This window comes from Gobius niger (genome assembly GCF_951799975.1).
Source record: "Gobius niger genome assembly, chromosome: 19".
Lineage (NCBI taxonomy): Eukaryota > Metazoa > Chordata > Actinopteri > Gobiiformes > Gobiidae > Gobius > Gobius niger.
The window spans coordinates 7,114,815-7,127,651 of NC_136870.1; the positions used below are offsets into that span (position 1 = coordinate 7,114,815).

At 40.9% G+C, this 12,837-nt stretch overlaps 1 protein-coding gene across 1 annotated transcript in view; it reads right to left on the reverse strand.

Annotated features, from left to right (window-relative positions):
- Positions 1 to 12,837, reverse strand: part of rab26 (RAB26, member RAS oncogene family) — a 78,372-nt gene that overhangs the window by 21,534 nt on the left and 44,001 nt on the right. Inside the window, exon 5 of the mRNA XM_079578010.1 lies at positions 12,578 to 12,630. Coding sequence (XP_079434136.1) covers positions 12,578 to 12,630 — 53 coding nt within the window. The remainder of the gene's footprint in view (positions 1 to 12,577; positions 12,631 to 12,837) is intronic.

Here is a 12,837-nt window from a genome sequence, read left to right on the forward strand (position 1 = left end):
GAACAGGAGAAGACACCAGACCACAGTCTAACCTCCGGCCTTTGTCTGCAGTTTACCCATGCAACAAGACTTCTCACCTTCACCAGTGGTCAGCCGACTTCACTAAGCCGTCCACTTCTGCTGTCATCATCGTAAAGAAAAGCAAAAAGGAACCCGAACCTCCTCGACGAAGTGTATCTTTACTGAGACCTCAACCAGCAAAACCTACCAGCAAACGCTACTCCTGTCCGGTTTTGGGGATTACTGTGCAGAACTCCTCTCCATCTTCTTCCATACCAACTTGTTCCTCACCACCACTCACCCAAACGTCCACCATTACAGGTCCAGATCCTTTTGGTTGGAAGGTCCGACAGAATTCCGGAAACGCTGCATCTCGATCCCGCGCCGGAAGGTTATCAGTTCAGATCCCTCTTTCCGCTACATTTCCCGAATCAAAATCTCGGCACCACTCGGACTCTTTTGTTCGACCCTCCTTGACCACTTTGCCAGTCACTATAGAAGAGTTACGCACTGTTGAATTGCGTCATGCAAAGAGTATGTCAGACCCTGATGACGTCTTTGAGGAAAACGATGAGAAGGCTGCGCAAAATATCAAAGAACCACCGCCAGTTCCAGTAAAATCTGAAAAGTCCCGAAAAGTAGCGCAGCTGATTGCTTTTTCCCGAGAGCTATCTCTTGAAACAAGGCCCAAATCATGAAGAAGTGTTCAAGACAGGCCCACGTCAGGAAGCAAAGAGAGGTAAGGCCCTTTTCTCCTCAACTTTTCAGAAGCTAAGAAGTGCCTCTGCTTTGAAACTGATTGATTGAGCCGAGCTGGTAGGTGGGCCTTCATTCTGCCAGTCAATAGTAACAAGATTAAACTGGGTTTCAGAGTCTGAGGAGCAGCAGCGACAGCGAGACGACTGCAACACACTTCCAATGCGGCGAGGACCAGAAAGCGGGGTGAAGATTGGCTTGACAGATTGTTCGTCTGCCAAAGATACACCTGGCACTCTGTTGTGGTTTTAGCTCCAAAGGAAAACAGAAGGTTATTTATGCCGGTGTCAGACTGTGCAGATGTTGCTTTTTTGTCTTCCAGCTTTTTTAGAGATTATCAATCAACAAATTTGCACTGAACATTTTGGAGTTTAGAATACAAAACATTGCAAAGCCTTTGTCGATCATCAGTGAATATTATCATTGCTTGTGTTTACGCTGCGCTGTTTTGCAATTTACTGTATAGCTAATAAAAATAATGTTTCCATCCCTTCTCGAGACACGTGCCAGGCTTAATTAAAGATGCTGGCGCAATTCTCGAGACAGTATAAAAGATAAAGTATGTAATCACTGAGGAGCAGCTGTTTACTGGCCAAATGCATTATGTTCATCAATGATCAAGAAGTGTTAAAGGACGATCCTGCAATTAGCAATTCAAGAATCTGCCGTTATGTTGACATGAATGTTTTGCATAATGCTCAACTTGCTGCGTTTTGCCGTTTATATTTTGTCATGCGTCGAGTGTGGCAATGCTTCCTACTTCCTACCCCTTAACCTCTTACTACCCGCCTAAACCAATTGCTTAGGTTATTATATAGGCCTGTGTAGCACCTCATTTGAAAGCTAAGACCCACAAAACTGATCTTTTTCCTCACCTTGTTGCTGTGTTGTGTCACCTTTTTTTTAATGTTTTTTCTTTTTTCTTTCAATTTTGGTCACATTTTTGTTGAGTTTTTGTAATTTTTTTCACATTTTTTTCACATTTTTGTTGAATTTTTGTCACATTTTTGTTGAATTCTTGTCACATTTTTGTTGGATTTTTGTCATTTTTTTGTTGAGTTTTTGTCACATTTTTCAGGTGGGAGTTAAGAGGTTAATGTGACGCAAGAAAGTCTAGTCAAATTAGACTTTAGTTTGTTCATCTGTATTCAGAGGCATTTCAAAGTTAAAACTGAAGTGCCAAAGGAAGGAAGAGAACCATTACTTTTGACTTTTTGAGGAAATTATATCAATGATTACTTAATGTTACTCTTTCTACAATGAGTAATTCAAAAAGTGACCAAAGGTTCATGTTGACATAGTTGAACTTTATACTTTTACTTGAGCAAAAATAGTATTGCAGAATCGTTACTTGAGTAAACATTTTGGTTACTCACCCACCTCTGCAAACTTATATTTCTTTACTGAATTCATTCAAAGTGGAAATGCAGATGCAAAAGCAGATCGAGGAGGCTAATGTGAGTTTGGCTCACAGCAGCAGCTACAGGAGTGAAAGGACCATTACAGAACACGGTGAGCGAGGGCTACGCTGCAGGCAGGCGAGCTTCCAAATGAGGCAAAAGCAAAAAACGCATCAGCAGGTGCAACGTAATGTATTCCACCCTTGTGTTCTTTCACACATGAATGGCCGAGCAAATTATGAGTTGAATCGTTTCTAAGTCGATGTCTAGATGGCATCTTATGCGGCAAAAAGCCTGCTTTCTGTCAAAAGACTCCTCCTTACTTCCAAATTAAAACCGGTTGTGCAATTTATGTCAATCCACACAAAGCCAACATTAATCCATCAGATTTGGGAAATCAAAGCACTGAACTTTCTCAAGGTCCAACAGTGAATAAAAGAAGGCAAACAAAAAAAGATCGGAAGTTCAACAACATGGCCCAAGCTTTAAATAGCAGCACTTACTCTATATAACTCATCCCCAACACTTTGACGGGCTTCACACAAATACGTACAGTTGGAAAGGCAAACACTGTGGTCCACACTGTCTGACAGGAAGCCTGATAGAACTTCTCACTTAAGTGGAGCTACTAATAAGTGAAAGCTGAAGGGGGAAGCGAGAACAAAAGGCTAGAGAGACTAAATGAGACGCATGGATAGGCTCCGTCTTCTGTCTTTGCGGCGAAATGAGGGGAGTGAAATGAAACGAGAGGAGAGAAAGAGCCGGTTTCACCCATCAAAAGAGTGAGAGCCGAGGGGGGACGCTTGCCACTTATTACCCCCGGCTAAATTAAAAGAGTAGAGGTGAGAATGGAAATCTCTTAAGTTTATGGCCAGCTGAAAACGGAGTAATTATATAAGGCTATTGGTAAGAGGCTTGGAGAAGGTCTTGTGCTTGGCGTCTTCATTATATAGCATAAAGCAGGGGTCGGCAGGTTTGCTTGGTGGAGGGCCGGTTTTCCCTCCAATTGAAGGATTTGAAGTAAAGCATCACTTTCTATGATGCCAGTGTTATACATCGAATACACTGTAAAAATGTCCATTTCAATTAGATAAATGACTTAAAATCACTTGAATAAAGGTTTTTAAGTTAAATTTATGTCGGTTTGAACTAATGGAACAAATAGAAATCCCACTGGAAATCAGGAAAATTCACTTTTACTGTAAAAAATTATTCACTTGAAATGATTCAAAATAATCTGAATTAAGACAAAACTTGTGCTTGTTCCATTGGCAAGAATATGTTTTATCTGCTCTAAGGCCAGACCAAATCTACACCAACTTTAGATTTAATCTCTTAATTCAAACAGATTTAAGTCATTTCTACCTATAGATGAGTATTCTTTTAGGATTATGGCCTATAAGGGTGCTCTGTTAAGACATTTTAAGGAATTGACAGTGTTTTTCACATTTCTAGAGTACTTTAACAGTCATTTGATCTCTGATTTGGGTCATAATATTTCTCAAAATCATCTCGAGGGCCAGAGTTTGATGATGGAAGGCCGGTTTTGGTCCCCGGGCCTGACGTTGCCTACCCCTGGCATAGAGGAAAGATGAAAGGGACTTATTTTTCCCTTGTAGTGTGAATGATTGAATCAATAATCTCAAAAATTCCCATTCATTTTCCCTGTACACTGAACCATCTATGAGGGAACAAACTTGTACAGTAAAGATCGGCATTAGAAGAAGAGAGGAGAAGGTAATGATTCAAAACTTTGTGAATGAAGCAACAATTCTACTAGTGATGTTCCAGTACAGCTCAGGTGGGAGATGAATTTGTTTACTACGAAAATGCCCTGCAAAGTGAAACAAAAAGAAGAAGTTTGAAGGAAGAAAGAAAGAAAATCATGACAATCTATGACAAACTGGACAAAACGGAAGATATAAATGCAGAAGAAAAACAACAATTATCCTCCAATTTGTACGTCTGCCTGAAAATTGGGAGTGGAGAGGCACAAGCGTTATGCAAATGAGAGTTGTAAACAGGCTTGAGAGCTAGAGAGAGATTTTGTGCCATTAATTTGGAGTCTGGCTAAAGCAAAAACCCTGTAGAACAATTGTCTCTCATCATTCCTTTTTTTTTTTTTTTCAGTTTATCACAGAGCCTTTTATGTTCCCGTAGCTCTATTAGGAAAATTGGCTTGGACATTTTTTCAAGGAGACGCTAAAACCTGCTTTTGGTGAATCACAGCTGGCGATATTCCAAACGTTTTATTTGATTTGATCACTTTCACGTTTTATGCAGGAATTGTTCTATGCTTCTGAATTGATCTGGCTGATTTTCATCATACATTTGAAGTGTAGAGGGAGAGTGAGTCATGGCCGGTGCTACTGCCGTTTTTCCGACCATATTCTGGGAATTGTGCAGATGATAGATTTCGAAAATAATAAATCTTGGCCTTGTACTGTGGACCAGCCTTTGGAAATATTGATTTCTATCTGAAGAATGTATTCCTAGGTTTTCTTCGAGGGATGTTAATAAAAATGCTGTAACACTCAGTGACAGTTTGTTATTAAAAAATGTAACATGGATTTGTATAAGTTTATATTGTAATCAAATATACATACAAGTAATAATAATGGATTTTTTTATGCTATAAAGATGGTATAAAATCATTGAGACCATTTTTTCTTTCGACGCCACCACTATGAACACATCACATTTATAAAAGTGGGTGAAGTGTCTTAGTATCGTGCTGGTTTTACACTTCTACTGGACAATCTGATTAAAGGGATATTTCAGGATTTTTGACATATGACAGACGTAGGCAAGTTTTCTTAACGTAGGGCCAATTTTTTTCATTTTAAAAGACCGAGGGCCGAAGCCGCCAGTTTTAGGCCAAAGTAAAGCACCACACTAGAAAAGTGACCATCTTAAATGAGTTAAAAGACTTAAAATTGCTTGAATAAAGGTTCTTTAAGTTGAGTTTGAGTCTGTTTGGACTAATCTAAGATAAAGATACAAATGCTAATGCCAATAGAACGAGCATAAAACCCGCTTTGAAATCAGACAAATGAACTTTTACTTTTAAAAAGATTTGTTTTTTACTTGAAATGACACAATATAATCTGAGTTAAGAGAATAATGACTTGTTCCATTAGCGATAAGATGTTTTATCTGATCTAAGACCAGACCAAATCTACCCAAACTTTAGATTGAATCTCTTAATTCAAGTAGGTTTCTGTCATTACTTCCTTAAAGTTATTATTTTTCCAGTGCACTTTCTACAAATGCCGGAGTTGTACATAATATGACTTAATGTGGGTGCATTGACAGTATTTCTCCCATTTAACCCAAAAAATGTTGAAGTACGTTCTGATTTGTGTAGTAATGTTTCTCAAAATCATCTTGAGGGCCGGAGGTTCTGTGCTGGAGGGCCGGATTTGGCCCCCGGGCCTGACGTTGCCTACCCCTGACATAGGGCCTCATTTCCCAGTTATCCAGCGTGTTGTTGATTTCTGGAGATATATTTTTATTTCATTCATGCAGCCTTTATTATTTATTAGAGTTTAGTGGCACTAGGCTAATGCAAGGCTAGCGCATTTCTATGGTATCAGCTAGCCTGCATTAAAAACAGTCTGATCCGCTCCAAAGAGCACCTGAGGTAAATCCCTTATAACACCAGACTACCGATATAAATGTCTGTGTCGATAGAATGATATTTTGAACCTTGCCTCAAATGAATCACCGCATTTTGAGGGACTATTTTCTAGCAGATCACTCCGCCGATGCTGCTCGAATACAAGTTATTTTAAATGAAAAATGGTTATAATTAACACAGACATTTATATGGTTAGTCTGGTGTTATAAGTGATTTGCCTCAGGTAGATCAGACTGTTTTTAATGCAGGCTACTAGTTACCATAGACATGCACTAGCCTAGCACTAGCCTTGCACCATTAAACTCTTCAAATAAAAGGCCTGCATAAATTAAAAAATACAGATTGCCAGAAATCAACACTCTGGATAACTCTATCAAAAGTCCTGAAATATGCCTTTAAGTTTCTAATGAATGAATGAGACAAAACATCCATAAGTAGCTGATTTTGACATTATTTGTGTGTGCTCATTTGCTTCCATTTAGTGCAGAAAATGACTAAAGAGTGAAAAATTGCTTTGGTATGACACGTTGCCTTGTGTATATAACCTTAATTATCTTCTGAGAGACATTTTTATTACAAAATACACTTTTTCATCACAAAAGAAGATGTAACTTCGAAGGCTGCAGACTTGGGTGCACTGAATGCTTCAACCTTCAAAGTAATTTAAAATTCTTTATTCAGACAGTGTTGGAGCTGCTTTATTATTACATCCTATTCAGGTGCAAATTGATGATTATAAATCCAAACTGTTGCACTTGTTCCTCTAATTCCCCCCTCTGGCCGAGCACTTCGCCGCCATGAGTTGACACCTCGAGCTCATGGCATCGATTTCTACTTTACTGTCGAGGGATGCTGTGGCGCAACAGCGGCAGCCTCCCGCGAGACGCCTTTAGTTATGCAATGATTTATGGATTTCTCCGTGGCCCGCGAGCCCTGGGGTCTGCGGATCGATACCTGAGACGGTCGGGAAGCGTGTCTGTACAGCCATGTGTCACTGCAGACACGCCACAGGGCTCACCTTTTCACCAACAGGGAGTTTAGTACTTAGGAACCTGTTAGGCTCTGAAATATGAGCTTCCACTGTGGATCATTGGGGAAATGCAACGCTGTTTACCACATTGCATAATTATATTTCTGTATTCAGGTTTTAAACAGGTGCATGGTAATCCCAGACTACACCGTGCAGGATGAATAATAAAGATCTTGAAAGGATTGCTTGAGATCCCTTCAGACATCATTTAATTGTGTTATTTTTCCGGCATTTGCAATTGCGCTTGTTGTAATTTATGTTTTAAAATCCAGATTTGGTTTGCACCATAAAGGAAACACGCCCAGGAGCACACATCTGAAACGAGACTGAAAATCAAATGCATTTCAGAACTTGTTTGTAAAGGTTAGGCCACGTCCATAGCTTTAAGCACATGCCTTCCAGTTTTTGACACGACCTGCCTTAACACCAAACTCATTTTCCATTTTTCATAATCCAACTTTCTTGAACACACTGACCCGGGATCGCATGACAGGACACTGCCCCCTTGTGTGAGTGCGTAATAACAGCGACTGCCATTTTGTTGTCCCAGCAGATGCATTACAGCTGCGGGATGATGATACCATTGATTCTTCGCTTCCCCTGCCATCCAGGTTAAAATTCATTCACAACCGGTCTGATCCAAAGTCAGCGTCTTTGAAGCCGAAAAATAACCGACGGAAAATAATCCTTTGCCTGTGCTCTTCGACCTGAAGCAGTAACCTGAACTATCCTTAATGTTTTAGGGGCATCCGTGCCGTTTCTGAAGGTAAACACAGGCCACACATGTAACACAAGCAGTGACATTTGGAAACCTAAAGCCCCGGTTATTTATGTCCACAACAGTGGTTTCGCTCGGGCTAATTTCTCTCCTTCATTTTGAAGAACAGGGTTGAAAAACATCCGTCATGAGCAATTTTCATCCCTCATGAATCTCTCATAAGCGTTTTTTTTTTTAAATATATATATATATATATATATATATATATATATATACTGTATATAAATGCATATTATTTATGTTAGTAAAAATGTGAGATTGCAGGATAAATGGAGCTTAACTAAACCTGATCTGAACAGTTGTGGTACATTTTGCAACAGAAATGTGTATAAACTTGTGCGTAAAAGTCTCAGAGGACGACTTTCAGAGTGTCACCTGCTCATCAATATCAAGGCTCAGATTACGCTCATACAAATGTAAAGTGGAGCTTATTATTTGCATTTTTTAATTAATTAATTTTAACGGAATGTACGAAACGGTGGGTGAACCAGTTCCATCACTGCACGACGCGCCGCCGCTACGCACATGGAGAGGGAAAGAGAGAGAGATGAGCTCGTCCTGAGACTTACGTGAGAAGAGCGCTCCATATGGGAAGATATTATTAGCCTTTAACCGCGTTTGCATTGTGGTTTTCTTCCCCGTGTTGTTGTTCCGGGTCAGGAAAGTTAGCAAGGTTAGCAATCAGCGTTTTCACTCAATCTTCACTTTGGTCAGAGTGACAGAAGTATGTTCGAGAATAATTTGCGTTTAATGTGTGTTATTCTTCGAAGCGACAACTGAAAATGAACTGACAAAGTTGAATGTTTTCGAGTAAAAGGACACTGGAGCCAAAGTTGGGGAGCTGGGCATGATGAAAAGGTAAATATTGGACAGGTGGAAATTGGAAAAGACCATTCATCAAGTGTCTGGAGTCTCGCGGAAAATGGCTTTTTACAATTTGTATAAAAGTAAAATACTTCATAGCTGGTGCAGCTATAGAAACTTCACTCATGTAGCAGGTCTGACAGGATAGATCTTTATGAAATGTTTTGTTATTAAAATCACAGAATGTCCGTAGTCCCTAACCAGCACTGAATGCAGGTTTCATAACATTGACGCGTGTGAAAGTGGAATGGCCGTCTAAATGGAAACGAGCCGGTGTTATTTTGGCTTCTTCTGCTCTGTGCTTTGGGGAGGGAAGCAGAGCCACATAGTGTGAAGGCTGACAACATTATTTCGGTGTGCCGCTGGACAGCCTGCAGCCCTGCATTTCCACTCCAATTACCATTTCAATAGCAATACCTGTGGCGCTGCAAAGAATAACAGCTAATGTGAAGTGGCCAAACCTGCAGACAAATGGCTGATTCCTGACTGACAGCCGGGTCTTGTGGGTAAGTGGTTGTGCCTTTGGATGGATAGCTCTCAGTAACTCCACTTTATGTCACTTTATTAGCATTATTAGGACCCTAATGTAGGTGAAAGAACAAATTCCATGTTGCAGGAAAGAAGATCATCCTGGTGGAACTTACTGTGCCATGGGAGGAGGGGTGTGAAGAGGCATTTGAAAGAAAATCGAAGCGCTACAGAGACACAGGCTGGCAGTGGTGGTTGTAGAGCGTGCAGAGGGTTCCCTGACTGCTGTGTCTCTAAACAAAGGCGTTGTGAAGACTCGTGAAGACGACAGAAAGACCCTCCTGTTTGAGTTGCACTGCTGACCCGCCAACAGGAGAGTATTATGGTTCAATGTAGGGATCCACCGATACCGATACCAGTATCGGGTATCAGCCCGATACTACAGGCTTGTACTCATACTCATACTCATACTCATACTCATTAATGTGGTCCCGATACCAGAAACCGATACGACTTGGCGTGCCGCAGAGCGCGCCTACGGGACGCAGCTCTCAGCTGAGGAGAGCAAAGAGCAACAAAGTGGAGAATTCTTCAGTGGAAATACAATATTCCACATAGAGCTGACTTTATCACAGACGGCACCCTACCTGAAGCAGAGTCTGTGCTGGATTTCACCAGAGCTAAATGTTTTCTTTATTGTACCTCGCGCTGTGTCTGCAGTGTTTTCCAAGACGACAGGCTAATGTTGCTAACTAGCCGCAAACCAGCGGCTAGTTAGTCGCTTTAAGCCCAGGGGCTTAATCTATCTGTAAAACTAACCCAGCCACTAAAAAGTGAGCGAAATAAAGAGATACAGCATGTCCATATTGAGCGAAATTTAGCTGCAGCAAAAATAATCAAAAAATGATAATAAAAAAAGTTGCTCTCGTCTACAAAACACACGTACGGAAAATCCACATGGAGTTGCAGTAAAGCAATACGCAATTTGTAGAAATTAATAAAAATGAGCAGTAGTAATAAGTAGCCACCAATAAGTAACCTGTATACCATTATTAAATAAATAAATAAAAGTAAATGAATACAGCGCTGTGAAAAAGTCCCTCTATAAACCGTCTTTACACTTCAAAAAGCAAGTTCGAGGAAAATGCCTTGTACTCGTATCAGTACTCAGTATCGACGAGTACTCAAATCAATGTACTCGTATCGGTTTTAGATCAAGTGGTTTCAGTGCATCCCTATTCAATGATTGTTAGTAACCATCTGATGACTCAACCCCCAGGCTGACACATTGTATTTACTTTCTCTTTTTTTTTTTTTTTTTACTGAATTCAAGAAAATCAAGAAAAAATGCATTATTGAGTTGGATCTTTATATTTTGTCTGTTTTGAGAAAGTTCCTATCAAATATTGAGATATTTACTTTTTCAATACTGCTCCCCTCTGTAATGAACTTTTACAAAAGGATCTGAAAAGCATTGTTTTGTGGGGATAAGATAGCAAAGCAAACTAGTGCAATAATCTCCTTGACATGAAGAAATCTCTGGAAGCTTAGTCACAAACCTTTGAACTAATGGCTCATCGGGAAAATTGAACAGAAAATATCTTCAATTCTAATAAATATCATTATGAGGATGTAAGAGGGAAGTAAAGTAATGCTGCTAATAATACTACAACACTACTACGACCACATGTTTTGCCCACTGAGACAAACAAGTGGAACAAATGAAAGCAGCTTCAGTGTGGTGTACGTCAGGGGTTGAGTCTCGGTCGGCCGTCGAACAGGTGTGCCCTTTGACCTCTCCATGGGGAATACTGCCCACACTGTCCATCCACTCACACGGGGACCGTCCAAACGGCCCCCCCGGCGAGCGGGCATCTGCTGCGGATCTGCACAACCAATGCTGCAGTCACAAGCACCGGCTCCAGAGCAACGCTTTTCACACCAAGATGTCAAGCGGCAAAAACAAGTTGTCGAACAATTTCATGTTGATGGCAAAAACGTCGGGCTGGCAGACTGATTGTAAGTCATGAATTCATCGACCAAATAGATTTTGTCACTAAATGTTTTTCTGACTGAACTGCTCTGTTCTTCCCACACAATCTCAACAACACCATTTGTTATTCCATCCTCGCCATGGAAAACTACAACAGCCCTGGGTTAGACTGACGGAAAAGAGGCTGCCATTCTGCGCCGTCGACTTCGTACCACAAACCACTCACACAGAGGCGAGGCGGGTGAAGCGCCCGACAACATGACATCAGTTTACACCAGTGGGAGGCAGTTTTAAGACTAAAAAATGACTAAAATGACTAAACTTGAACCCCTTTTGTCCAAAGACTGACTCAAACTAGGATAAAATGAGCTGCTAAAATGAAAAGTGCTGGGCTCTGAAGTAGATTTGCATAATGTGCATGTAGGATCTGACCATTCGTGCCAGACTACGCAGCCTTGTGTAAGACTTTAATCACTGCCATCTGACAGACAGAATAACCAAATGGACTCGGAAGCTGAAGCCAGACAATTCAATCCAGTCTAGACAATAGACTTTTTAAATAGTATTTAGTGACCATAAGTGCGGGGTTAGCTAGTGGCTGGCTCAGAAATGTCGTCCACAATGCAATTTAAGGACGTCAGCGTCAAGGTGAGGATTCATAGATACCACAACCCATTTTAGATATTTCCATGACACAAACGAATCAAGGTTAAAGTCAATGTGTCGCAAGCTGTGCAATCACTAAATGGATGGATCATTTTTCCAAAACTGTTTTTCCAAATCGAGTACGAGTTCAAGGCGCACAGCCAGGAGCAAGTTTGAGTTGAAAAATTGCTTCTTGTGACCTTGTTGGCTATTGGCAACAAAACGTTTGATGATTCTATGTTCCAATATCAATATTTTTTCAAAGCTTGTCATTTTTTGAAAGTTTTCAAAAAACATTGGGACCGGACCAAATCACAGTGTCTGACAGATGTCTTTTCCTTTTTCCATTTTGTGTAAGACAAGGAAACTGGATATTTATTGTGCACACCTGATTCAGAGTGTGGACCTGCTCAGGCCACACTTCCACTCATTACTCCCAACATCTGGGACGCTTCAATCCAACAGACCTTCAACTTTATACGGTTTGGAATTTGAAATGCTAAGGAATAACCAAAAAAAAGCTCACTGATGTAATCATATCACATGCACTGTAACCCTGTGACAAGGTTTGTCGTTGCCGACTGAAGACATTGGAAAACCAAAACAGCTGCCACAGTGATTCGGAGTTGACCTATTGCACATTGGACACATTGGCTGCACGTCAAGTAATAAGCTCACGGATGTCCGGCGGAGTCCGAAGTCCAAGCAGGTGAACTTGCGTAACTGTGGTGCGGTGCTTTGATTTGTCCCTGTCCTAAACCGCTCCGTAATCAGCGGAACCGAAGTGGCATCAAATGGGGTCGCGGGGAGATCACAGTGGGAGTGGACGGGAAATCAAGGCGCCTTCAAACACATGGTCGATTTGGGAGGAAAAATCAGCTCCCTATGCGTTATATCCCTACGTTGCATACTTTAACTTCATGGACATTGATTTCTGATAGCTTGCAAGTCACAGAACCATTTTTTGTGAATGTTTAGGGTTGAACAGAAGTGCGTGGCTTACCCGGATGTTGTCGAAAGATCTCTTGTTGGTGACGTCGTACAGCAAGAGGAGAGCTGAGGAGACAAGAGAAAACTATTTTTGAAAAGCTGATCCAAGGATGTAACTTTCAAATCAGTTTCTGGTATTAAGGTCATTTCTGTTATGTAATGTTTGTGGCTTTTACCACCTTGACCATTGACTGTTTTTGAGCGGAAAATCGTAGAAATTGAATCCAAATCGCTGAAGGAAATCCTTGACACCTGAAAGAGCGCTGCCCAAGG